The sequence below is a fragment of the Uranotaenia lowii genome, chromosome 1 (assembly GCF_029784155.1).
Source record: "Uranotaenia lowii strain MFRU-FL chromosome 1, ASM2978415v1, whole genome shotgun sequence".
Taxonomy (NCBI): domain Eukaryota; kingdom Metazoa; phylum Arthropoda; class Insecta; order Diptera; family Culicidae; genus Uranotaenia; species Uranotaenia lowii.
This window is the reverse complement of record NC_073691.1, coordinates 199138681-199165330: the sequence shown is the minus strand read 5'-3', so window position 1 is coordinate 199165330 and position 26650 is coordinate 199138681. Positions and strand designations below refer to the sequence as shown.

Below are 26650 nucleotides of genomic sequence, written 5' to 3'. Positions count from 1 at the left end.
TAGATTTTAGATCTTTGATATCCGGATTTAACACAAAAACAATTATTATTTGCTGTAATTCTAATGTTCTGAAAAGCAGCACGTTGTCCAAACATACAGGAAAATTAATCTTTGCTTTGTGGACTTATTCACCAATTAAATTTATCAATGTTTTTCATATTTTACTGTTGATCACAGAGATTTAAGGTTCATAATAATGTTAAATTTCACACAGTAATGAATAAAAGCTCGATCAGCAAACCTTTTGTAAACAAATGGTGAATTTAATTTTAAGTCAAATTAAATATTTCTTCAAGTCTGGTTTAAAACCTTATTGTTTATCAATTACAAAAAAACCTGGTTTTGGAAGCACGTAAAACCTGTATTCGGTATTAGAGAACTATTCCCGGGATACAGGTATTCGGTTTTGGTATTACCGGTAAAACTTTTGACTGCCTTTTTTCTATGAACGAAAAGAAGATTTTTATCACTATTTATTTAAACAAAATTAAGACTTGTTTAAATTTGGTTACGGATTGAGCTTCTTTCAAAATTTCCGTTTTGTTCTTTTTTTTCCACTTTTGAAATTTTATTTTCAGTTTAAAAAAAAATGGGGTTCAAAAGTTTTTTGCAAAGACTGAAAAGAACTGGCATAGTTTTTTTTTCTAAATCCGAATCTCAATTTTGGCAAAAAAAATCAATTTCTCAAAAATTCAAAACTTAACACATTGCAGACCTAATTTAATTATGAAATTTATTGAATTTGGTCCAGTGGATCCTGGGTATAAATGGCGATAGTTGATGTTTCCCGGCTAAGATTTCTCCACGGTCGTGAATGTGCTAAGATGTTATAGAAGGGGGGGGGGAGGGGGGGGGGGTGTCTGGAAAGGGGTCTGGAAATGCTTGGGTAATTAGTGAAGTTGATGGATAAAACACTTCACCATCAAAAGGCCAAAGAAATGTCAGGAAATGTGTGTTCATAATTACCCCATAGGACGAAAACTATGGGGTAAATATGAACACTCATCTGTGAATCAGTGCGAATGAAATTTTTCAAAATTTCTTCAAAATCCAGACAGAGCATCATAAACTGGATGTAAAACATGTGATAACAACATTCCAGCTGGATTTCCTATGATCAGATATTCAAAACATTAAAGACTGTCCGAAACGATTTCCGTTTCACGAGGTAATGGCTTCTTAAAACATCTGAAATGATATCATTATGATTCGAAAACAGATCGGAAACACCTTACAGCTATCAATCGGATGTTAAACTACCACGTTTGGAACTTTTTGTGTTCATTCATAGCCCACAGCAGCGCGTATGGCACTTGTTCGGAATTACCCCGTGTTCATAATTACCCCACTTGACCCTACTAGGCTCTCGCACTATTCCCCTTTAATTTTTTCCTTCAAACTTTACCATTTGATAGGGTTTCTAGCCTTTTGACATAGACAGGCTTACTCTTGGAAAACGTCCCTTTTATTTAAATATCAAAAATTTACTTCAAATTATACCAAAAACTACACCAAAACTATAAATTTACTAAGAAAAAAAGTTGAACCGTCACATAAATCAACCTGTTGCTTATAAACGCTTTGATTTTATCAGGAAGAGTGTTTGTTTGCGAGCCTTTGAAATATTTCAAAATTTTGAAATAATATTTTTACTTACGTTTGAAATTTTCAATAACAAACTAAGTTTTTCCTCAACAAGGAGGTTTTCAAACGAAGGAAAAAGTTTTAAGATATTTTAGCTTTGGACTGAGATATTGATGATTATGTGGAAAAATGTCATGATGATCAAAGCTACCCCGTTTTACGGTACTCTAAACTTAAGTTGCCAAATTTTTTTCAGCACTCAACCAATTTTAATAGCAACCTGGCAAAATTCGGGCATTTGAATTTAAAAATTATAATTTTATAAAACTTGCTTAAAAAATTTAGTAGAGGCATAGATAAAAAGAATTACAACACAATTTGTGTTTTTGGTTTGAAATTAGTCCGCTACAAGCCTTGTTTGGAAATTGCTAATTGCTTTTACTGCCGAAAATAGCAATAAAAATTTTAGAAGCGATTAATTGAGTCCTGAATGAGTGCAACATGTTTTGATTTTGTAAGAAAATTTGTATGGGAAATAAAAATTTTCATTTAAATTCACCAGAGATGTACATACTCGAAGTTCCAAAAATCTAACTTTTGATTTTTTTAAATATTTCCTGGTTCTTGCAGTACATAGCATTACGTAGGATGAAAATTGAAAATTGCAATAAATTGCTTTGCATAGCCAATGAGTTTGTTGATTTATATAACCTTCGCAAAAACATTTCTTGAAATTATTGAAAGGCAAGCAAAGCCTGTAGTTTTACAATATTTTTCAGTTATATCTTCCAAAATTTGTTTTTCTGGTCTTGTAATCTCCCGAATATTTGAATTTTCTTTATCTAAATTTACATAAATTACTTCAAACTTTATTTATTCCTCCTTTGGGTTTTTTTTTTTGTTTTGGAAATTTCAGTTTGAAGGGTGACAAAAGAACGAATTGATATTTGTTCCAGCCCAAGTGGATATTTACGTTCAAGTAGTAATTTCAATAATTTCTGTGCTTTAATTAACTTAAGGTAGCGTATAATCGGACCGGACATTTGGTTTCAAAATTGACGATCAAAAATCTGGGCAACATCCAGGCAAATTTAATAAATTCTTATTGAATAAATTTTGTTTTAAATATTCGGGCAAACCCGGAAAAAACCGGGCAATCTGGTAACCTCTAAGTATCTGTTTTCATATATTTTTTTATTGATATTTAACTAATTAAAAGACAATTCCTATTTCCCTTATGTATGTTTCTTACCGTCAAATCTTAAAATGAGTTTATTAAATTCGTTGAAAAATATTTTTATGCAGGGCAACTTGCAATGTCTGGAAAGTCTCAAAGTCTCTTAAACTGCTTTGAAGGACTACCACTGTTTCTTAAATTTTGAGACGACGAATCTTTATAAAGTGTTTTTTATGTCAACAGTGAACCCCTTAGTTTTGATGAAAAAAAAATTGGAAAAATTTTGTACAGTGGGGAAATATCGACCCTTATTTCCAAAACAAATCGATGTCGATGGTTGGAAGACCTGAAGTATTACTTATCATATGTGAAATTTTCTCAGAAATCCAAATCTGCCGTCGAGTTAGACCGAAGACATCTGGGTGAAGTTTTATTTCAGCCTTATTACCCAGAATAATAATACGGTCCTGACTTCAGAAGTTAATTCGACTAAATTCAACAAAGATAATTTTATACTGAAATTAAAATGTGACATACTTTTTGAATATTCACTAGTCAGCACAAACTACCGCTAGCAGCTGTTTGTTCGTTTCCAAAAGTGGGTGGGACTATGGTTGGTTGGTATGGTTTTTACACCATTTTCTTTTACATTTTTAGTGGTCATGATTTTAAAAAAATTAAAAAAATATTTCCATATATACAACGTATAGCTTCTAGCTTCAGCTTTCTTGGACACTTAGGTGAAATCTTTCTTGAGCATTCCGTAGATGATCTACATTTTTTTCCGAAACATGTTTTTTGGTGTTTTTCCTTAGACTTTGAATAACCGATAATTTCGGTTGTGGCCAAAAATTTTCTGAGAAACATATTCGAGTTATGTTACGAGGTTTCCAAAACTATGAATTTTGAAGAAATTGAGAAACAACACAGATATAGCGGTTTTAAGCAAGGAGTCTCAAATTGGCACTCATGGTCTGATTAGGGATTTTTTTTCTGGGCTTCCAGGGTGCGTTCCTTAAAAAAACAATAATGCAGATCTAAAGATTTTAAGATTTCATTGAGAGTCCCCGAATAAGTTGTTTTATTTGGATGCACTCGTATATAGAGGTCATGAGATCGAATCTCGGTCACGGCATCATAGTACTTTCTCTGTGGGCTGCTGGTTTTACCATTTACAAGATATCCTCGAAAGATGTACACTTAGGTTAAGTGATTAGATCTCTTCAAAGAAACATGGAGTTTCACTGAGATTCATTATATGTGTGTTCGTTTTTTTGAAAAAGTTACAAGCCGCCAAACTTCCAATAGAGACATATTGACACTCCAGAGAGGATTGGGGTTAAACATGGTCGTCCATAGAATTCATTTAGTGTTCAAGTAATAATGTTGTAATAGTGATACGGATTCTAACAAAAAATGGTTTACCGCAATTAAGGATATAAAGGCCGATCCTTAATTTTGTATTCCGGGTTGGATGCTAAGAAAGAAAGGGTCGTTCATTTAAAATGTTTGTTGTTTCTGTGATATTGTTCTAATTTGATATAATTCGTTTCAAGACTAAACTTAACACTGAGAGGTATTATTTGCATTGAATTTAGAATTAAAGGGCAAAACAAAACATCGTCCGTACAGAACACAGTTGAGCACTTGCGATTTAATGGAACAATCGGTTTTTCAACAACACATTTTCTAGCGAAAAAAAGAAGAAACCTGTCTGTAGACCCAGTCCGCAGTTTATCTTATCGCCGAGCGTGGTATTTGGTGATTGGAGGCAATGAACTGAAAACAAATTTGTTTTACTTTTTTTTCGAACCAAATATTTAAAATGCTGCTATCTGTCCGTTTGATTACACAATGCAGAATGAATATTTGAAAAAAAATCGCTGTTACCAAACGCATCTTCAAATGCGAACGTTTTGCGCTTACCGATAAGAAGCACAATCAAACAAAGCACAATCGGTGGTTGAGGAGGAAAAAAGTCTGTGCGGATCGCCCTGTTTTCAATAGTCTCTTATGAGAATCTGTTCATTATGTCGATAATGACATTGTTTAAACGATTGAATTGAAAAAAAAACATTTATAAGTCAACTAGAAAAATGAATTTTTGGATAATATAGGTTTATGTTTCATTGATATTCTTTTACTAAATGAATATGGTGAAACAACATTTAAGTGCTTTTTTTTTTATTAAAAAATAAAGAAAGGAAAGACTTGCGCAAATGAGATGTAAGCAGTGTTCAGTATTTGAGACGTAAGATTTTTAAACTTACAGGTAGAATGAGTAAGGGGTCATCAGACATCAGACATCACACATCAGACAACAAAAATCAGATATCAGGCATCAGACATCAGACATCGGAAATCATCATGTATCAGACATCAGACATTAGAGATCATACATCAGCCATCAGATATCTGGGACAGGCATCAGTCATCAGCCATCAGCCATCAGACGTCAGACATCAGTCATCAGACATCCGACATCAGACATCAGACGTCAGACATCAGACATCCGATATAAGACATCAGACATCAGACATCTGACATCAGACATCTGACATCAGACATCTGACGTCAGACATCAGATGTGAGACATCAGACATCAAAAATCAGAAATCAGACATCAGACATCAGGCATCAGACATCGGACGTCAGACATCAGACATCAGACATCAGACGTCAGCCGTCAGACATCAGACGTCAGAAATCAGACATCCGATATCAGACATTAGACATCTGAGACACACATCAGGCATCAGACACCAGACATCGGACATCAGACAACAGAAATCAGACATCAGACGTCAGATATCAGACATCAAACATCCGATATCAGATTTCAAACACCAGATATCTGGGACAGACATCTGGCATCAGCCATTAGCCATCAGACATCAGACATTAGACATCAGACATCCGACATCAGACGTTAGACATCATAATCAGAAATCGGACATTCAACATCAGACATCAGACATCAGATATCTGAGACAGACATCAGACATCAGACATCAGCCATCAGTCATCAGGCATCAAACATCAGACATCAGACATCCGACATCAGACGTCAGACATCAGATGTCAGATATCAGACATCAGACATCAGACATCAGACATCAGACATCAGACATCCGACATCAGACATCAGACATCAGACGTCAGACATCAGACATCCGATATAAGACATCAGACATCAGACATCCGATATCAGACATCAGATGTGAGACATCAGACATCAGCCATCAGTCATCAGGCATCAGCCATCAGACATCAGACATCCGACCTCAGACGTCAGACATCAGATGTCAGATATCAGACATCAGACATCAGACATCCGACATCAGACATCGGACGTCAGACATCAGACATTAGACGTCAGACATCAGACATCAGACGTCAGATATCAGACATCCGATATCATATATCAGACATCTGAAACAGACATCAGGCATTAGACATCCGATATCAGATTTCAGACACCAGATATCTGGGACAGACATCAGGCATCAGCCGTTAGCCATCAGTCATCAGACTTCAAACATCAGACATCTGACATCAGACATCAGACATCAGATGTCAGATATCAGACATCAGACAATAGACATCCGACATCAGACATCAGACATCAGGCGTTAGACATCATAATCAGAAATCGGACATCCAACATCAGACATAAGACTTCAGCCATCAGATATCTGAGACAGACATCAGACATCAGACATCAGACATCAGACATCAGACATCAGCCATCAGTCATCAGGCATCAAACATCAGACATAAGACATCCGACATCAGACGTCAGACATCAGATGTCAGATATCAGACATCAGACATCAGACATCCGACATCAGACATCAGACATCCGACATCAGACATCAGACATCTGACGTCAGACGTCAGTCATCAGACAGAAAGTATCAGACATCATACATCTGAGACAGACATCAGACATCAGACATCTGACGTCAGACGTCAGACATCAAGTATCAGACATCATACATCTGAGACAGACATCAGACATCAGATGTCAGATATAAGACATCAGACATCAGACATCCAACATCAGAAATCAAACATCAAATATCAGATATCAGACATCAGACATCAGACATAAGATATAGATTATCATAAGACATATGACATGAAATAATCGATTTTGGTATGGGTTCTGAAATTATATTTCTCAAATATGGTTATCAGACGTGAGACATCATAATCAGAAATCAGACATCAGTAATCTGACATCCATCATCAGACATCAGTAATCTGATATCCGACATCAGACATCAGACATCAGACATCTGACGTCTGACCTCAGACATCAGACATCAGACATCAAGTATCAGACATCATACATCTGAGACAGACATCAGCCATCAGATATCAGACATCAGACATCAGACATCAGTCATCAGACATCAAACATCAGACATCCGACATCAGACGTCAGACATCAGATGTCAGATATAAGACATCCGACATCAGGCATCAGACATCTGACGTCAGACCTCAGACATTCGACATCAAGTATCAGACATCATACAGCTGAGACAGACATCAGACATCAGACATCAGACATCAGGCATCAGACATCAGACATCAGACATCAGACATCAGACATCAGACATCAGAAGTCAGATATTAGAAATCAAACATCAAATATCAGATATCAGATATAGATAATCATAAGACATATGACATGAAATAATCGATTTTGGAATGGGCTCTGAAATCATATTTCTCAAATACGGACATCGGTGTTAAGGGATTTATATCTTTAAAGTTCGAACAGTCTACTTAAAAATTTAACCCATTTTGAAGCTAGATCAACACAACCTTGTATTATTAATGGTCTACCTATTATAACTGGCCTGGTCAAGATTCACGATAAACTAAATATCGATTGGCTGTTATGACACCCAGCCCTCATCTAGTTAGCATGTAGACTCGACCCCTCCACACAATTCGAGCATAAATAATTTTTTTACCTTGTCCCCTTGTCCCCACAGATCAACCCGCAGCACTGCATCCCAACGCTGGTCGATAATGGGTTCGCCCTGTGGGAATCCCGCGCCATCTGTGCCTATCTGGTGGAAAAATACGGCAAGGACGATTCCCTGTACCCGAAGGATCCCCAGAAGCGGGCCCTGGTCAACCAGCGGCTGTTCTTCGACATGGGAACGCTCTACCAGCGGTTCGGAGACTACTGGTACCCGCAGATCTTCGCCAAGGCACCGGCCAACCCGGACAACCTGAAGAAGATGGAGGAAGCCGTCGGATTCCTGAACACCTTCCTTGAGGGCCATCAGTACGCGGCCGGCGATCAGCTGACCATTGCCGATCTGAGTTTGGCCGCCAGTGCCGCCACCTACGAGGTGGCCGGTTTCGACTTTGCCAAGTACCCAAATGTCCATGCATGGCTGGAACGATGCAAGAAGAACGCCCCCGGCTATGCTCTGAACCAGGCCGGCGCTGATGAGTTCAAGGCCAAGTTCCTGTCCGGGCACTGAATCAAGAATCATTCAAGAATCATTCGCATTTAAGGCATCACAAACATTGGCAATAAGAATCGTACATTTTCAGTCGTACATAAAAGGACGTCTTTTAATTTTTTATGAAAGAACACGGAAAATTGGATCAGCTTTCTTCCTCTTATCGATTTTTGTTGACCATTCAGCTGCCATTAGCAGTTAAGTTTTTCAGAAGCATGAGTATTAGTGTCTCTCGAAAAGCATTTCGTTCAGTAGCTAAAGTCTTATCGACAGTAAGTCTTCTTCTGTTGCTGCTAGTGCATAATAAAATGGAAACGGCACAAAGTATCAAGCAATAATGGAATAATAAAGCTCGCTATCGAATGGGATCCTCTTGTGATGCTCGTCGAAGGGCTTCCAGTTTCTGTTTTTTTTTTTGACAAATTTCAAAACTGATAATTTGAAAATTGTCTAGTGTATATTTTAATGTTTCGTGATGGATGTCTTCCGGTTTGTCAAGTCAAGAAAGATTCAAGCTTTAGCCAACTGGTGGCCCTAAATTTTGCCAACTAAAAGCTAACGAAAGAGAAACACTGAAACTGGCAGTAGTTTTTCTCCACGATGGCAGATGACGACGTCTCTGTACTGTCCCTTTCGAATCTTATCTTTAATGTTTTGTTTACTCGAACTTTGTTCAAACGAAGAGCTCGAAACAGGTGATATAACTGTTTCAACTTTATTTCAACCATTCCTTAATCGAAGTGCGGCTAGTGAAAATTTAAAGATTTGCAGTAACCTGTTGCAAACATTCATTGAATCCATTAAAACTATAATCAGACTGTAAATATTCAATTTGACCCAGAAACATAAATTTGATGCAACTTCTGACGTTTCGTAACTACTCGCGTCTCACATTTTACTTCTGACCTCTAAAGAAACTATAGTAAACCAAGAGGCGCAATCTGATCCCTTTCGAAATAATGAGCTTGCAACCCTGCTGTAGGGCTGCCTTTAAGACTGCTTGGTTTTGCTCGATTGAAATGACACTGACAGAAAATCAAAAATTCCAATCGTGACATTTCGTCTCTTTGTTTACTATAGGCTCGTTACTGACCTCTCATGAGACTTTGTTACTCGATCAGGGTTGCCAACTTTTTTTTAAAAAAATCAGGAATCTGGTGAAATAAACATCAGACAAAATCAGGCTACGTTAAAGTAACGGAAATTTCGCTCAAAGTGATGACTCTTTTTTTTTTTGGTCATCGCTCCACATTTCCACTCTAATATGTATTGTGAGCATTCTTGGTTGAATAGTTCTACTGAATCAAAGCAATCGAAAGATTCCTTTCAATTTCCTTTTTTAAAAAAGAATCAAAGAGAATCTTTCGATTGCTTTGATCCAGCCAGATTTTCACTTTTTCACTTCAGCAATGGTACCTATTCCAATTCCTTAGAGCAAGTTCACTGGTGTTGGGAAAAAGTGGTAGAAATTTTGACACTTGTAGCACATTTTGAAAATTTTACCATGCAAAATGTTTTCAAGATTTATGGGCGATGTATTTTTTACAGCACTGTTTCTATTTTAGCCGATTGTGATAGAAATATTGCTATTTTTTCATCACAGCATGCGAAAATACAACACGTGTTGTAAAAAAAACTTGAAGGCCACAAATCTTGAAAACGTTTTTGCATGGTAAAATTTCAAAATGTGCTAAAAGCGTCAAAATTTCTACCACTTTTTCCCAGCACCAATGAGTTTGCTCTTAACACCCATTTTTCATCACATTCGCAATAATCAGGAAACATCAGGCCGTTTTCAAAAATCAGGGAAATTCAGTGACTTATCAGGTTGTCAGACTGAGCCTTGAAAAATCAGGCAAATGCTGATTGGCACATCAGGCACATTGGCATCTCTGTACACGATATTCGACTTCCATTCGTGGAATTCACTCTCTCTTGAGAATTTGTACAATTTACAATACCCATTTTATGTTTTTATTATAACTTTGAATGACGCAGACATATGCAGCTATTTTGCCTTGCATTTGAATTATTAGACCTTTAGCTATGTTTAAAAGATAAAAAAAAAGTTCAGGCAACGCTAGGCTTTGTTCTTAGAGACCAAAATGTTGAAACCCTTGGAGTAAATCATAAAATTACTCATTTTTTACACTTTTTTAAAAATGAAAAATATTTCGAAAAGAAGCTTAGAAATTGATGTAGGATTTATTTTATAGGAGAAAAGTTTATTTGAATATGATTGGATCTGAAGTAAATTTTAGCAAAATTTTCTAAGACTGATGTCGTGAAGCAGCTCAAGTAGAAGAAGAAGAAAAAATGTCTGTGAAACGATAAGTGCATATGATAATGATATGAAAAATTGAGGATATTTTGGTTAAGTATAAAGCTAAAAACTGGTATATGACAAATATCATCACGATGAAGTTAATTTTTGACTTTTTACCAGCTCAAACCACATAGTGCAGTGGCTGATAGGTTGTCCGACCCGAGTCGGTACGGGAAGTCTAGATCATGCAATCAAAGCACAGTGGTGCAGAACATCAATCTAGCTGTACGAAATTAATAGCGCCCAGGGATGAAGAGATAGACATTTGATGTCTTGAGCAACATTGTTCAGTTTTACATGGAGCATATTTTGGTATCAAAATATTTTTGCCGATCGGTCCACCGATAGCGAGATAAAAATGCTAACTTTTTTGTTTTTCAAATTAGGACTTTGATGTCTTCGACAAAGTTGTTTATTTGATCAAAATATGTCAAAATCCTATCACATCACCCTCAGAAGTTAAAAAAATCTTATGAAAAAACAATTTTTTGAACCTGACACTTTGTAGAATTTATAAAAAGGTTCACTGTCTTTGAAACAAAGGTTGTAACAAGCCACGATCTACAATTGTCTCATACATTATGATGGGTTTAAAAGTTGCTGAAGCTCTATCACGAATCACGAATCATACTTCCACAGCCAGAAGTTATGTCTGATCCCGAAGAATAATCAAAGCTTGTTATTATTCTTCTTGTCTTTGCTCATGTTTTCCATCATGTTAAAAAATGGAAAAATTAATTAGAACTTTAAACTTAACGGATTCCATTGAATGGTTTAATGGTTGAGTATTTATTCTGAGATTCTTGTATACTGCCATTTCAGGTCAACGACCAAGGTTATAGCGCCTTTACTCGCTTTTGAAAAGAAATACAGAAAAAGAAAATAACATTAGTAGCTCACAACCCTTTGAAACCAAAATAGTAGAGATGTACCGAATATTCGGTCGGCCGAATATCGCCGAAAAACCGTTAAGCCGAATATTCGGCTCACCGAATAGTTGAGCTAAGTATTCGGCCAAATAGGCCGAATAGGCCGAATATCTACTACGGTCTTGTAAATTTTTCAAATAATTTATGATAATTTATAAAATATCCAAAAGTAATGTTTTATAAGCTACACAATCATTTAAAACTTTTGGTTTCAGCAAAACATCTATGGTGTATCGGCGTATATTTCACTGTAGATCGTACAGGATAATGCTGGAAGGTAACGCTTTATTCTCCAATTATAGTTTATTCCACATTTTCTGGATATATTCAGGCTTGCCCATAAATCTAGTAAAGAATCCAAATAAGTCAAATCTCGACCGGATGTCCAGATATTGTTTAATACTTTCCGAGGTTTGCTCGGGTTTATTCAGATTATTTGCTAAATGAAATAAAAAAACTCAAATTCCTCTTTAAAATTATTTAGATTTCGTGTTAAATTTTTCAAAAATTTCAAAATATACATAAATTTTGCCCTTTTTAATTTTTATTTTTTCAAAAATCGTTCTGGTTACCTGAGCGTCTGGATACGTGTGGTTGAAAGTTTTGTATGCTTAAGGTTAAAGATAATCTATCTTTTCAACAACTTTTTTAAGATATCTTGCTCAAAATCGACCTTCATCTAATTCAATATCAGAGAAGCAATTTCAAATAGCTTGGCACCTGTTTCGACATGTTTTATTCCAGATTTCACAGGAACGCAATCGTTTTGGCGATAAACGCCCTCGAAGCGAATAGTCATCTGATGTCTTTTCAGTTATTGGTAACATTTTAAAAATCAAAAAGACCCCTTTTTAAGAATATATCTTGTAATACATCATCCGATAATATCATCTGGTTGAAAATAATCGACTTAAAACATGAGGGGCATTAATATGGGAGAAATAGAAAGCATTGAAATAATCGCTAAAAGGTTTTTTCATTGAAAACTCTATAGAATATTCCACCGAATATTCGGCCGAATATTCGTTTGGCCGAATAGTTGAAAAGGTCAATATTCGGTATTCGGCCGTTCGCCGAATACCACTATTCGGTACATCTCTACAAAATAGGATTCAAAAGGATTGAAAAAAAGGGTATACGGTATAAATCTCATTACCATACTTTTCAATGTTAAATTTAATATATGAAATATCTATGATGAAATCTTGGGGTATACTTAGCTTGCCATTATTTGTTGTTCGGATACTCTTGATGGATTTGTCAATTGAAATTTGAACGTAGCGATATTTCTCCATTAACAAGTTTTGGAAAATAATAACCTTCCCATTTGAGTAGGTTTTTTCTGATGATCGCAGTAGACCACGCATCATCACACTTTTCGCCGAAACGACCCGTAAGTCACAATCGGAAAAAATATGCTCTGGAGAAGGGATCTTGACGAACATATTACTATCCACTTTTAACGAACCTTTCTTTAACTATCAGTTCTCATGTTTTCACTAAACAATTAACACTAATTTAATTTTTTTTCTTCCTTCACGTGATATGATTAAATTAACATCACATTCGCTCATGCTATAGTAGCAATTCAGAAACAAAAATTCGTTTTGGGATAAACACCTTCGAAAAAGAATGAATAACGAACGGAAACTATGACTAATGGAATCTATTTACTTTTCATCGTTTTTAATTGCACATTTCGAGAAAGTAGGATATTCCTAAGTCATTATAATGGAGTTAGAAATATGCTGAACTTCCTTTCATCAGAGCACTCGCAGTCGCCCCTGATTGGCAACTTTTTTCTCTTAAAGCACAGAATGGTCCCGATTGTCCCCGGTCCTACGGTGGTCACTACATCTATATAGTTTGTCTTCCCAATCCGGTGGTTAGACTTTTTATTAATTTCATTCTAACTTAAAATGAATACTCATTGATTATCGAAAATCTTCGCGGACGAAGAAAAAACGCGTGCGGTGCGTAGAAGGCATCGCCTACTTCTCTTAAAAATTGCTGAAGCTCTATAGAAAGCATTAAGTGTATTTTTTTTTCTTTTCGATGGAGGACCCAAGCAACCAAAAGTCACATATTTACTTGAATGAAGGCATTGAAAGTTACATATTGGCTGATAAAGAGAATCAACTGCCCAATTCCCTTTAGTGAACTTTATATACTCATTAATGAACTTGAAAGTTGCAAAAGTGATTAATATGTACGTTGTATGTGACTTGTTTTGCCCAATTCCCATTAGTGAACTATATGTGCTGATTAACGAACTTGAAAGCTGCAAAAGTGATCTATACGTACGTTATACGGGACTTAAGTCACATAAAGGGCACCAAAAGTGCTCAATACGGGAATTGGTAAGTCATTTAAAGGGCACAAAAGTGCTCAAACGGGATTTGATAAGTCACAAAAAGTGCTTTCTAAATGCTTTCTATTGAGCTTCAGCAACTTTTAAACCCATCATAATGTATGAGAGAATTGTAGATCGTGGCTTGTTACAACTTTGTTTCAAAGACAGCGAACCTTTTTATCCAATCTACAACTTGTCAGGTTCAAAAAACTGTTTTTCTTGAGATTTTTTTTTAGTTTGACTTTAACTCCAGAGGGTGATGTGATAGGACTTTGACATATTCAACAAGCTTATGTATTTTGATCAAATAAACAACTTTGCCGAAAACATCAAAGTCCGAATTTGAAAAACAAAAAAGTTAGCATTTTTATCTCCATGTAAAACTGAACAATGTTGCTCAAGACATCAAATGTCTATCTCTTCATCCTTGGGCGCTATTAATTTCGTACAGCTAGATTGATGATCTGCATCACTGAGCAAAGATTGCTCATGCTAAACTCTTCAACAATAATCGCAGCACTACCAAAGGGTTCATTACCACTGGCTTGGGACGGGTTTGGTTCATCTTACTCCCTTCCAACTGTTCGAAACAAATAAAAAATCCTGAAAATGAACCTAAGGAAACCTATCCATGATTCCAAACTTGTCAAGATACTCCTACTGGCTTGAACCTACAATTTATTGTATGTATATCAGTCTTCCGTTGGTTTGATGTCCCGTGCAATTCTTCCCACTTAACACCATATTATATAATCGAAAGAGAAATATTTTCACATTTCTAATTATGTTTTACATCTTACCTTGATACCATCCACAATTCCTGTTCACCGTTGTACTTACCTGTTGATAACCGGTTACTCGTTGAACATAGTTTAGAAGAATTTATCAAAAAATCACTTTTAAACATATAATTTAGTTAAATTGTCACAGATTCGAAAAAGAAAACAAAACACAGTTCAAAATATGAGGAACAGAGTTTTAAAAGCAAGTATTATACTCGCTCTTTTCGTTCTGGTTTCTACCAACAAATGCTATGTGGATAAAAAAAAATAAAACAAAAGTTTTGTTAACAAAATTCGAACAGAACATCCTTAACTACCAATTTTTTAGTTACATTACAATATAATGTTTCAAAGAAAAGCAACATGTGTTTCCATCAAAACAAAACAATTATTCATCAAACAGGCGGATGTCTTCTTAATTACCGTTTTCGATTTGAATCTGAGCTGATTTTGCTACCAGTGCGCAGTGACTACAGAAACAGTCAATTAAAAAATATGAATAAACTTACCTACAAGTGTAAAATCTCTTCAGGAAGGATACCAGTTGCTAAAATGAATTCATTCAAGTTACTTCTACTCATCGTAATCTCACTTTCTAGCGATGTGGGATCATTGGAAGGTTTCAACGCAACGATTTCAACAGTGTTGTATCACTTGGCAGGGGAGCAACCCCAGATCACCCGTAGCTGTTGGATATATTTACCGACAATTTCTGGTGCATACAGCGATGACATTCTAGAGCTTTTTGAACTCGAAGTTTTCAGTTTGATTCCCACAGTGAAGATAACTCATGGATTTTTGAATTCATCTGCAACGATAGAGTTCCAGAAACCAACGATGTTCATTTTTGTTTTTGATGAGCATGGGAATCCATCGATTGATAAATTCAAAGCGGTTTTTGAGCTGTATTCGACGTTTGTTCACGTGATAGTGGTGATACTAATGAAGACGTTTCAGTTTGTCCGTCAAGTTAATCAGATGTTACATGACTTCAGATTGTTTCATACTCTTTTCGTGATTGTTGATAAGCGTAAGGAAAATAGTTCACTTGGAGTCATGTTGTTTACTTATTCCTACGTGTTTAATTACTTCGCTGCGCATTTCCTCAACGAAACCTATGAGCAATGGTTTCCCGACCAGATTAAAGATATAAGCGGTGCCCAAGTGATAGCAGCTGCAACACAGAACTATCCATTCGTTCATTTCACAAAAGATGGCGCCATTGGTATCGACTATCACTTGCTGGATATCGCAATGAGCCATGTCAATGCGAGTGTACAATTACAGCAAATTCCATGTGACTTTAAGGGAGATGGCAATTGTTTCATAAAATTTAAAGAACTCCATCAACCGACAGTTATGTTAAACAGATTTCTTAGTTTATCGGAATACGATTCGAATTATCAAGTTGCATCGTTGACACCATATGTTTTCGTTTTTCTGGTTCCAAGTGACATAGCTGTATCTCTCATGGAGGTTCTTACAGAACCTTTTCAAGGAACGTTTCTCTCTGTCTTTGGAGTACTGTTGCTTTTGCTGATCATTTTGATGTATCGATTTCCGAAGGTTTTTAAGAATGATCTCATTTGGTTTCCACTGTTCAACATTCAAATTCAAAGCTTCACCAGAACTACACGAATGGAACAGTATTTGATCGCCGGACTTTCTATTCTCGTATTTGTCATTCGCTCAGTCTACGAAAGCAGACTCACCGCGTTGATCACAAACTGGCCTTTTTATTCTGAACTTAAATCCATAACGGATTTACGAAAGCAAAACACTTCAGTCAAAACGAGCATGCAGATATATGAACGCCATTCTGTTGTATTCAAAATGAACAAAGGATCGTTACATTCTACCGGTGATTTTTATGTAAAACTACATTCTGGCTTCGCGTATATGGTTCTGGAAGATGATATCAGTCGTATGATGAAGTTTTGGTCCAAAATAAGAAACAACCAAAAACTGAACACTTTACCTGAAAAAATTAATCTAGGGTATGGAATATATTCATTCCAATATGGGGTCCCAATACTACCAAAGTACGAGCAACTTCAACGGAAAATCTTTGAATCAGGTATTTACCGATACTGGACTGATTACTACCTAGAATGTACCTTACGTTGGGAGTACGGAGTGTTATCCATTCAGCTTGAAAACGATCAAGTGGCGCAGTTCATTACAATCGATGAACTAAAATCTTTGACATACTTAGCAATAACGTGTTACGTGAGCTGTTTGACTGTATTTCTGTCTGAAGTGTGGCTGGGATACTTGAGAAAAAAGTGGTCGTTATGGAAAGGTTGATTGGCTAGAAATACCACACAGTTTGAAGAAAACTCGGGAATAAAACACAAAATTTCATGACTTCGACAGCAAATAGCATTGGTAAATATATTGTGTAAGCAGTGCGTCTTCGCTAGATTTTCAAATCGTCTAGACTTGCTTAACATCTAGGTCATACTTTCAATAAGGTCATTTCCAGGCACTTTTTTTTATAAAGCTTTAATAATTTATTATAAGAAATAACAATTACTTAACTATAATAATAATTTACTGTCAAAATACCTTTGAATACCGTTTATAACGAAAACAGTTTTGAAGATGCTCAATAGGTGTTAAAACAGTAGTTTATTCCTAGCAATTACAATATGTAAACCTTGATTGAGGCCACACATAACTGTCTTCCCTCATGAGCAGATCTACGGATGCTCATGTGGCTCTATGGATTTTTACGACTTCTACGGATCTACGAAAATGAAAGGGTTCTGTGGATCAAAATACCAAATTCCGTCTGGCGACTTCACCCTAAATTCCTTGAGTATTTTAAAAGAGGAAGGGAAAGGAAACATTCTCTCCCCATCTATGCGAATCGCTGATTTTCCTTGTTATCCGTTTACATTTCAACTATAACACGAATGTACTGGGTGAGTGTTACATGTGTTTTTTCAAAAACCTATATTTTTTCATTTGTTACAGCTTTTTTCATTAAATGCAGTTCTAAATCCCCAACCCATATCAAACTATACTGAGCGTTAACTTGTTCGACTTTTTTTTTATCAAACACGTCAGCCTACAGTAAGTAGGCGTAGTTTCCGCACGCTAGAAATTATTAAACCATTTATGATTCAAAAATAACCATTTGTGACCTTTTTCCGAGAAATGCCATTTTATGAGTTCTCCATGAGAAGGCATATAATGACTTCTAGGGGAGAAGATCGAATATGGTTATTTTTCAACCGAATGGGGTTCTGGAGGAAAGTTTTGAAATGGTTATTTTTCAATCGTATTTAACAGGGAAGCTTTTAGCGACCTGCATATTTTAAAATTATCGAGAAAATTAGGAAAAATACGGTTTTTCGTATTTGTTTCTTCATTTCATGTAAATAATACTATTGTCCATTTTAATAAAAAGATATTTCTACCGAGGTAAATAAAAAAATATGAATATTTAAGCGGGAACAGAAAACTTCAGGCTATGATCGAATAGCAACAATAGCCTTAACACCCGCGGTAGCAGAAGTTCCCTCATGACGGAAGTGGTGATCTCGTGTACCTTGGTAAGTGAGCCGTAGCTCTAGCGGAAAGGCTGTTCAAATCGGCTGTTTTTTTGAGGAGGCTCATCTACGACCGGCAGGTGATGTGTTTCCAAAAGTGTTGACCCGTTTTAGCTCCTTCCGGATAGTAAAAAAAGTTCGTAAGAGAAAAACTTTTCTACCACCTGCTGCTGCCGGAGGAAGGGTCGGAGGATCTGTGCTGTTGTAGGAGCGTTTTTATTGGGTCATTTAATCTTCCAGTAGACAATAACTTTGTTGGGGTTGAAATCATCTGGCGCTACTGATGTGTTCTGAAATACAAGAGAAATAAACATTAAGTAACAAATCTTGAAAAACCTTGAGAAGGGCTATCACCTTTGCAAAAATAATGGGAATAGTTATAATCGGAAGTATCTTCAGCCCTCGATTTCGTGAGGTACTTAAAATAGACCGATTAATATGCTTTTTTCTTTCTTCGTCTGCTGCTGCTGCTGTGGCCAGGTAACGTTAGTGATTGCAACCTGAAGCGATGTCCATTCGGCGCCCTGAAATTGTTTTTTTTTGTTGATTATTGGGATTATTGTTATGACGAAAATTTACAGCAAATCACTTACTTTTCATGATGTCCTAAGAATTCAATATGAACTTAAAAACATGATTCATTTATGGGGATGATAGATTTTTACAAACGCGTTAGGCTGCATCATTGGTCGCTTTCAAAATGGCGATGAAAAGACGTCAAATTATTCAACGATTTTGTGGTTTATACTCGAGAAGTTCCAAAATGGTTGGAATTTATTATGGAAAAATTCATAAGACATAACCATATTGGTACACTGCAAAAAATCCACATATTAGGAATATGTGTTAGCCTTATAGATTTTTGCAATTTGATTTCCATTTGGAAAATACGTGCCCACACATATAGAATTCATGAATATAACTTTTATATGCGTCACATAAAAGGTAAATCCCACACATAAATATTATAAGCCAACATTATACTAAAACATTTGTCTACTTTAACGCGTTTCTATACTTGCATATTCAAGACAATTTTTGTGTTGGAATAGTTTTCGGACGAAAATAGAAACCGTTTTGGCTACTGAAACACTTTTGTAATATTTATTTTTACTTACATCATAAAAATGAATATTGTCCTTGTTAATCATAACACGTTCTTATTCTACTGGAACGGAAATCGAAATTCGGTTTCTCACTTATCTCCGGGAGCCTTTGACACGATTTTGCTGAAACAAAATATGTGTTACAATCTTGAAACCGATCAAAAAACTATTAACTCACCTTCTAAAATGTCTAGGATATGTAAAAGATTGCCGGTATAGTTATCCAATATCGATAAAAAGCCCGCAAGAAAGTCAGCTGCCGAGATTCGGGTGCAAATGTTATCAAACGACGTCCTCTTCAGGGCCCCATTTGCTTTAGTATGTCAGTCAGTTGCCAGTTTCCTGCAAGGGATGTAACCATGGGAAAGTTTCTATCCAAGATTGTCAAGATTTATCGCGTAAATGTAAATGTCAAGGAAGTGCTGGTGATTAAGTGTAGAGTGGAGTGGACCTGCTTTTGAACCCCGAAAGAAAACCTAGGACGCAGCCAACCAACATAAACGTCTGGAGATGTTGGTACGCTTCAGCAGATGGCAGCACATGATAGGCTTCTGAGTCCAGGGCTGGATATAGCAGCAGAAAATGGATGCTGAGCTGCTGAGGGGAAACCGTAGGAAGGGATAGAGGGGCATGAGAGGTCAACGGTCGGGTACGGGAGCCATGGACCTTTAACAATAGGGTCATTCTTCGTCGCAACTCGGAGCGAATACTACGGCAAGAAAAGCGCCAAAGTATCGTTCATTCTAAAGGCCAAGTGTCTATTTTAAAAAACCGTGGAAGATACGGTGAACGTAGTGAGTAAGCGAGAAAACAACAATTGTGTGTGTGTAGAGGACTCCCAGGTAACCCAAGGCCCTGAATGCCAGCAAAGTACCCGACCTAACGCCATGCCGCCATTTTGTTCCCTCTATCCTAGGACCCCGTATTTTACCCTTGGAAAGTCCGGTAGGAGTACCCGAAGCAGCATTCCTGAGCGCAAATTCTGCCTTGCGCCCGCGACGTGTCCGGAACCATGGAAGGGCGTCGCCAACGACCGTCATAACCAGCAGACGGGTGAGGGCTGCTTACCATACAACACGGTAGGCGGCACCCTGCACTTCGGGATCGTGAAGCAACAACTACGCGCTGCGAGCTACGAGGCGTTCGAACCCATTTAACCCGCATAGTAGGCTCATTACGCAGCACGACGAGTTGCTGCATCTCCGGAACATCACAAGGAGGAGGTGCGCGCGGAGCGAAAGGATCCGGAAGCAGACGATTGAGGTAGGAGATACTTACTGCTATCTGGGGAAAAGTATTGATCTGTCGACAAGTGCCAATATCACCAATTAAGGGGGAATAAAGTGGGCGAGCAAAGCTCGAAGCTTAATTATTTAGTGTTTCCTTTAGTCTTGAATTCGAAAAGCCGACCCTGAGGCAAGAATTGGGGGAGTCTTATCAGTGCTGGGTAGTGACTCAACCTTAGGTTACAGGGAGAATCAATGAAAATTCACTCCTATAATTTTTATTTAGTATTACTCACCTATTAATTGACACAGAACAGGTATGCCAACTTTTTCTGTAGAGTGGCCATTTTGAAAACATGAAACTTTTCAATAACGAAAATCATAGAATTTATGTGTCAATATCTTATAAAGTTCATATTTCGAACATAGATGTTATGTATGACAAATGATAATAATTTGGATCATATAAAATCTAAGCGTAGAGCAATTTTAAAAACGTATGTGTGGGGAAACATACACCCTAAGTGTGGATTTTTTGCAGTGTAGTTTTGAGGTAAATGTCATAAATTGGTTATTTTTGAACCAAATATGGTTAGATAAAAACGAGCGTGCGGAGAACTCATGAGAGGTCGAAAAAATATAGCCTGTCATGTCATCCATTCACTCAGAAATGAAAAAAATATGTAAAAATATAATTTTTCATGGTTTTTCAAGCTTTACTGTGCCCACTCACAGAGTTATTTCTCTGGGTGTAGGGAAGATAAGGGTATAATGGCCACTTTAAGGAAGACGCTTATTTAACCATTGAGAACAGCGATAGTATGTTTGCATTGTTTCGTGTTCAGACACTGAAAAATTATGTTTCTTAACTGGCTGATACTTGAAAAAAGTAGAAAAAAAACGTTTAAAAATGCATTTTAAATTTTTTTGCAGAAAGCTAAAAATCACCCGCATACTAAAAAACTGAATCTCAAACAGTCTATACGATTCATCTACTGCTCTATAAAAAGTGTTTGTCACTTTAAACGTAGCTATTACATTGAACTTTACTTCGACAACGATAAGAATCTTTTATGAACGTTTATGTGAAAATGTGATGGTTTCTTAAAAGGTGAATGGTACCATTCAACGATTTACTTCAGTTTTAGCAATAATCGTACAAAAGATCTCGAACCGTTATCTGTAGCGTTCATGCCTTCTGTCAAAATGGTACAGACCTGTTCTATGTAAATCGTATATCTTCCATTATTAATAATTAAACATCAGTAATTCATCATTGAACAGAGCTAAGCAAATATTGACAGCACATGTTCTAGTCAGCCATTTTTGTTCGAGAAATTTTCTTATTGAGGAGAAAATAAATTGGGATCTTTTTAAAAGATGCATTCTTTTGGAAATCAGCCAATGAAGGTAAGCTTCAAACATATAATATCGTGTGCTGATAAGTTTTTAATAATTGATTTGCATTTTTCAGCTCCATGGGAGTGCTCCTGAGGCACTTATTTACATTCCGAAGAAAGGCCGATCGCAACATAAAATTGAACAGGAGGGACATGAAACCCGATATATTTTGTTATTTTGAAGGTGGGTAACAGTGCAAGTGCAAGATTAAAGTGCATTAAGTGTTAAAATGTGAAATATATAAAAACAATGAATATAGAAATTTTACAAAAATATTTGAATCGTTATGTATGATTGAGACCGTATTGACTAGCGTTTTTTATTCTTAAACTGACTGTAAATATTACAGTTTTTTTTGTATCGTTTCTTATAAGTTTAATGATATAATTTTCAATGGTTACGTTATATGAGGCACCATTAATAAAACAGTAATCTTAGTACAAACGGTTCGTACAATGATCATTCCGATTTCCGTAACAGTTCGATTGACGGTTTGATAAATCGTTTAAAATATGCCTACACATGTTCATTCTAGAATCAGTTGAATACCCTGAAAACGTCATTTACAAGCGTTTGATAAACCATTTCCTAACTGTTCCTAGAACAGTGTCTCCATATAGAGGTTTAAACAGTTTTAAACAGTAACATAACTTAACGCCATATTCAACAGACCGTCGTTTTGGAATTCAAGATAAGTGCAATGTTTTTTATGGTTTCAGATATCATTTTCTAAAAGTTTTTTAAACTATTTCTAATCGTTTTATAACTACTACAGGAACTGTTATGTTACAATATTTTCGTATTCGGGCAGTCACTGTAGGGGCATAAAGAGACCCCCCCCCCTGGAGCACTATAAGCAACATAATCGGGGCACGATGAGCGTTCACTGCCGTGGAATCTAGCAGCGAATTTAACTCGATGAAGTCAACTGAATAATAGAGCTACAGCTTGGTTTGTTTCATCTGACGATTTGGCATACTGGTTAGATGTCGGAGAGGTAATCAATATACTCGAGTTCGATTCCTGTTCGAGGTGATTTTTTTTCATTTACCATTCATGATCGATGCATTTACACTAAACGGTGAGGCGTAGATCCATCAAACAAAGCAATACAAAAATAATGTATGACTTTTTGTAGAATACAAACAATTCATGGTGCTTTGCATCACCCGCCAAGATGCTTCTAGTCATGAAAAGCGACAATCAAAATAATCGATCATGAATGGTAAATGAAAAAAAATCTCCTCGAACAGGAATCGAGCTCGAGCCTACTGATTACCTCTCCTACATCTTTCCAATATGCCAAATCGTCAGATGTAAACTGGTGAAGCTGTAGCTTTAAATATCATTCAGTTGACTTTTCAAGTTGAATTCGCTGCTAGATGATACGGCAGAAAACGCTCATCGTGCCCCGAATGATTGTGCTCTGTTCGCCCCAAGTCAACAAGTTAAAGTAAAAACGTGTTTTAAAATTGATTATAATTAAAAACAAAAAAATCAATGATGGTGAAAATTGAGGAACAATGTGTTCATCATGCTGCAGTGCGTACATTATAGATTAAGATGATTTAACGATCATGAAAGCTTATTTTCCAGTGCTAAAAAATTATAATGTTTTCGTCACTTGAGAACCGAGTTGGTTTTTCTAAAATATTTCTGTAAAAATGAAAACGAGATTTCTTTTTTGCTGAAAAATTAATACTAAAAGAAGTACGGAACTAATGCTCATGATATTTTATTAAGGAAAATACGTACTTTCGTAGAAAAGTTGAGTGCTTATTATCTCCCCTAATACCTGGGAGAGAACCGAGAAATATCTCGGTTATTAAAATTTGTGAAATCTAGTGGTAGAAAAAAAAAGTTTCATCCAGGACTTACAGCAAACGCTTGAAGCTGAACTATAACCAAAAATTGGAAACGAAAATCATTTTATTTCCGCTTGGTTTTCAAAGTCAATTTGCATCATTGACCATAAAACCATAAGTATTAGTACTTGGTGATGTTGCTTGCATCCACCTTATATTCAATTTGAAAATAATTGAAGTCAGGATGAAAGCAACATGCAGCACATGCTGTGTGAGCACCATGTCGCAACTGAAAAATCTAGCCCGTGCTCATATACTGGTTAGCTGTGACTCAATCGCACAACAGATAAAGAGTTTGTTCAAGAAAGAAATATCTCACGGATGTTAAATTTTATGCATTTGATCGTTCCTTGGCTATTTAGAAATGATCTTGAGTCATTATTTTTTAAGTGATTTCAGTTTATTATCGTCAGAGAAATAACATGATACCTGAAAATTATTTTCTTTAATATTATTTTCAACATCGATTAACCGAAAATTCTGGAAAAGCAGGTAGGTGGCAAATCACAAATTGCCACCTACCTCCTTTTCTCACACATCACAGCCGAAGAAGGCGATGTTTTTAGCCAATCGAACGCGTTTTTCTCTCGTCCGCGAAAATTTTAGAAAATCTTAAATTTTGCAAAGTAAAATAGTAAGGGAATGTCAAAAACTGTTTAAATATGATGAGTGGGACAAAAGTTAAAAGTGTGCTCCGGATGTTCCATAAATTTCCTGTGAAATAAGTTTAAGTTGTGAAAGATGCTAAACGGGTGGCTTCGTAAGCAACGTGATGAAAAATTTTATTTTTTCCTGACTTTATTTGGGCTCTTTAAAAAGCACAGAGAACCAGACAACAGGCCTCGAACAAAGATGTGTCGAATTCGTGTGTAAGAATTTAAATATTCAGCGATTTTAAAAACGTTAAAATTGGCCTAAAACATCACCATCTAGTGGCTCTTAGCTGAGTAACTCAGCTGTTGTTGTCGATTTTGTTTGTCAACATTTGAGAACACTCAAATCACAAATTCACTTCCAGATCGCACCGAAACAGAGTTCTGCTAGTTTTCTTATTTTTTGAGATGTAGAAAATTTCAGGAGTTATAATTTCAAAAAATTAAGCTTACATTTGTATGACGCGAAAAGATGGATGGATGGATGAGCTCAATTTTTTTTTGCCGATTTCAGTCATAACGAGATATTTAAAAACTAATCGATTGAAAATTTTACCTCCCATTGTCGTTCGATTATTGCGGAATGCTAACACCTGAACTGAAGGTCATTTTCCTAGGTTATCAAATTATGTATATATTAGTTAAGTAGGTTATCAAATTCTTTCAACAAATCACAAAAAGGTGAAAATAATTTGTAGTCATTATTGAAAATTAAAAATCAAAAGTCATTCAAACACTTAAGATACAGGGTTGTAGAACCATTTGGGCTGACCAACAAAAATGATAAAATCGAATGTTAACCATAAAACAGAGAAATAAAGCAAATTTTACTACTACTACACCAGAGAATTCGCTCTAACGGGATATTTAAAAACTAATCGATAGAAAATTTCCGTAAATCTTCTTAAAGTTCCAAATATCGATTATGGGCTCTTTATCAGACCAAAGTAATTGCATGGAAATTATTCGGATACTTCGAGAGAATTTAAGGGAATTGGACACCGCCGAAAAATTCCAATGTCTGAGTGTAGTTGTAGTGAGTTTTCAGGTTCTAGAGTTTATAAAATAACTTCGTACTCAATGTATGAGATTTTCTCATTACAGATACCACATAAATATCTGGCCACATCGCCGAAAGCTTGGACAGAAACATTCTCAGCACTGTTTACTGGCTCAATGTTCAAGCTCTTAAGTGAGCGCTCAGTAGTTCCAACAAAATGATGCCCGGTGGATCGCCGTAAACGGTATGAATGACTTTAATTTTTGATAACAATCAGATAGTTTTCCAACTACGAACACAAACCACCTTAGCAGTGAAAAGAATGGCTCTGTGACGAGCTTTAAAATGATTTGCTTGAGCTACAACAGCAATCACAATACTCTCCTTGGTTTAGGCTATGGAACCCATGATGCCTCTAGTATGGTGATCTCATATGCCAAATCGCCATTCCACCATATTGAAAAAAGTTTTGACAGCTGGCTGTAGTGTTTTCGAAAAAAGGGGTCCAGGGATGCCAGGTGTTAGAGATAAAAAATCAGATGGCAAAAAAGTGTGTATGTGCACAAGCCAATCGTAAACGAAAGATCAAAAGATTCAAAACCGTACTGGGGTTTAGTTTATTTTATTATATTTAAATTGAGTTTTCGGAAAAAAAAGCAATGATATGAGTATATTCAATGAATTAATTTGTATTCTAAACACTTTTTTATAATAAACTTACAATACAGTTCGGTCTATCCGTATGTTCCGAAAAAGAAAAACTTTTCATTGACCGTTATGATAGAAAGGATCTTAAAGGGTGGAACAAACAACCAAAACCCTAAACCGGATGTTGCTTGTTCCTTATTCTTGTTACCTTATCCTAAGAGCTATTTTGTTTCCCTCCAATCGAAAAGTGTTGGATGACTCATCGGACTTATCGTCATGCTGCTCAGGCGCCTAACGTTGCGCCTATTTTCCTATTTAAGCTCATCGGTCCTATCATTCAAAAGTGCCAAAAACTTCATCTGATTTTCCCAAATGCTACCCATCAGATCCGGATTACTCGATTGGATCTTCTGGAGCAGCGATGGCAACAGACGGGGGTCCTCCTGAAGCAGCTTTTTCATCTCGATAAAGATCGGATGTTCCTGCAGGAGGGCGCTTCTCGGACGATGGAATGTAACGTCTCGCCATGTTACCATCCGATTCGATGACTT

General features: G+C 36.3%; 2 protein-coding genes and 1 long non-coding RNA gene across 3 annotated transcripts in view; 2 read left to right on the top strand and 1 right to left on the bottom strand.

Moving 5' to 3' along the window:
- LOC129743411 (glutathione S-transferase 1) overlaps nucleotides 1-8356 on the top strand; it is a 31943-nt gene extending 23587 nt beyond the window's left edge. Inside the window, exon 3 of the mRNA XM_055735448.1 lies at nucleotides 7771-8356. Coding sequence (XP_055591423.1) covers nucleotides 7771-8271 — 501 coding nt within the window. The 3' untranslated portion in view covers nucleotides 8272-8356. The remainder of the gene's footprint in view (nucleotides 1-7770) is intronic.
- The window catches only part of LOC129743304 (uncharacterized), a 535624-nt gene that overhangs the window by 449274 nt on the left and 59700 nt on the right, over nucleotides 1-26650 (top strand). The gene's annotated exons all lie outside the window — the stretch shown is intronic.
- On the bottom strand, nucleotides 17218-20833 carry LOC129743478 (uncharacterized). Its single transcript, XR_008736610.1, has 3 exons — nucleotides 19485-20833; nucleotides 18555-19429; nucleotides 17218-18490 (listed from the first exon to the last, which is right to left on the bottom strand). It is a non-coding gene; the product is annotated as an uncharacterized LOC129743478 (long non-coding RNA).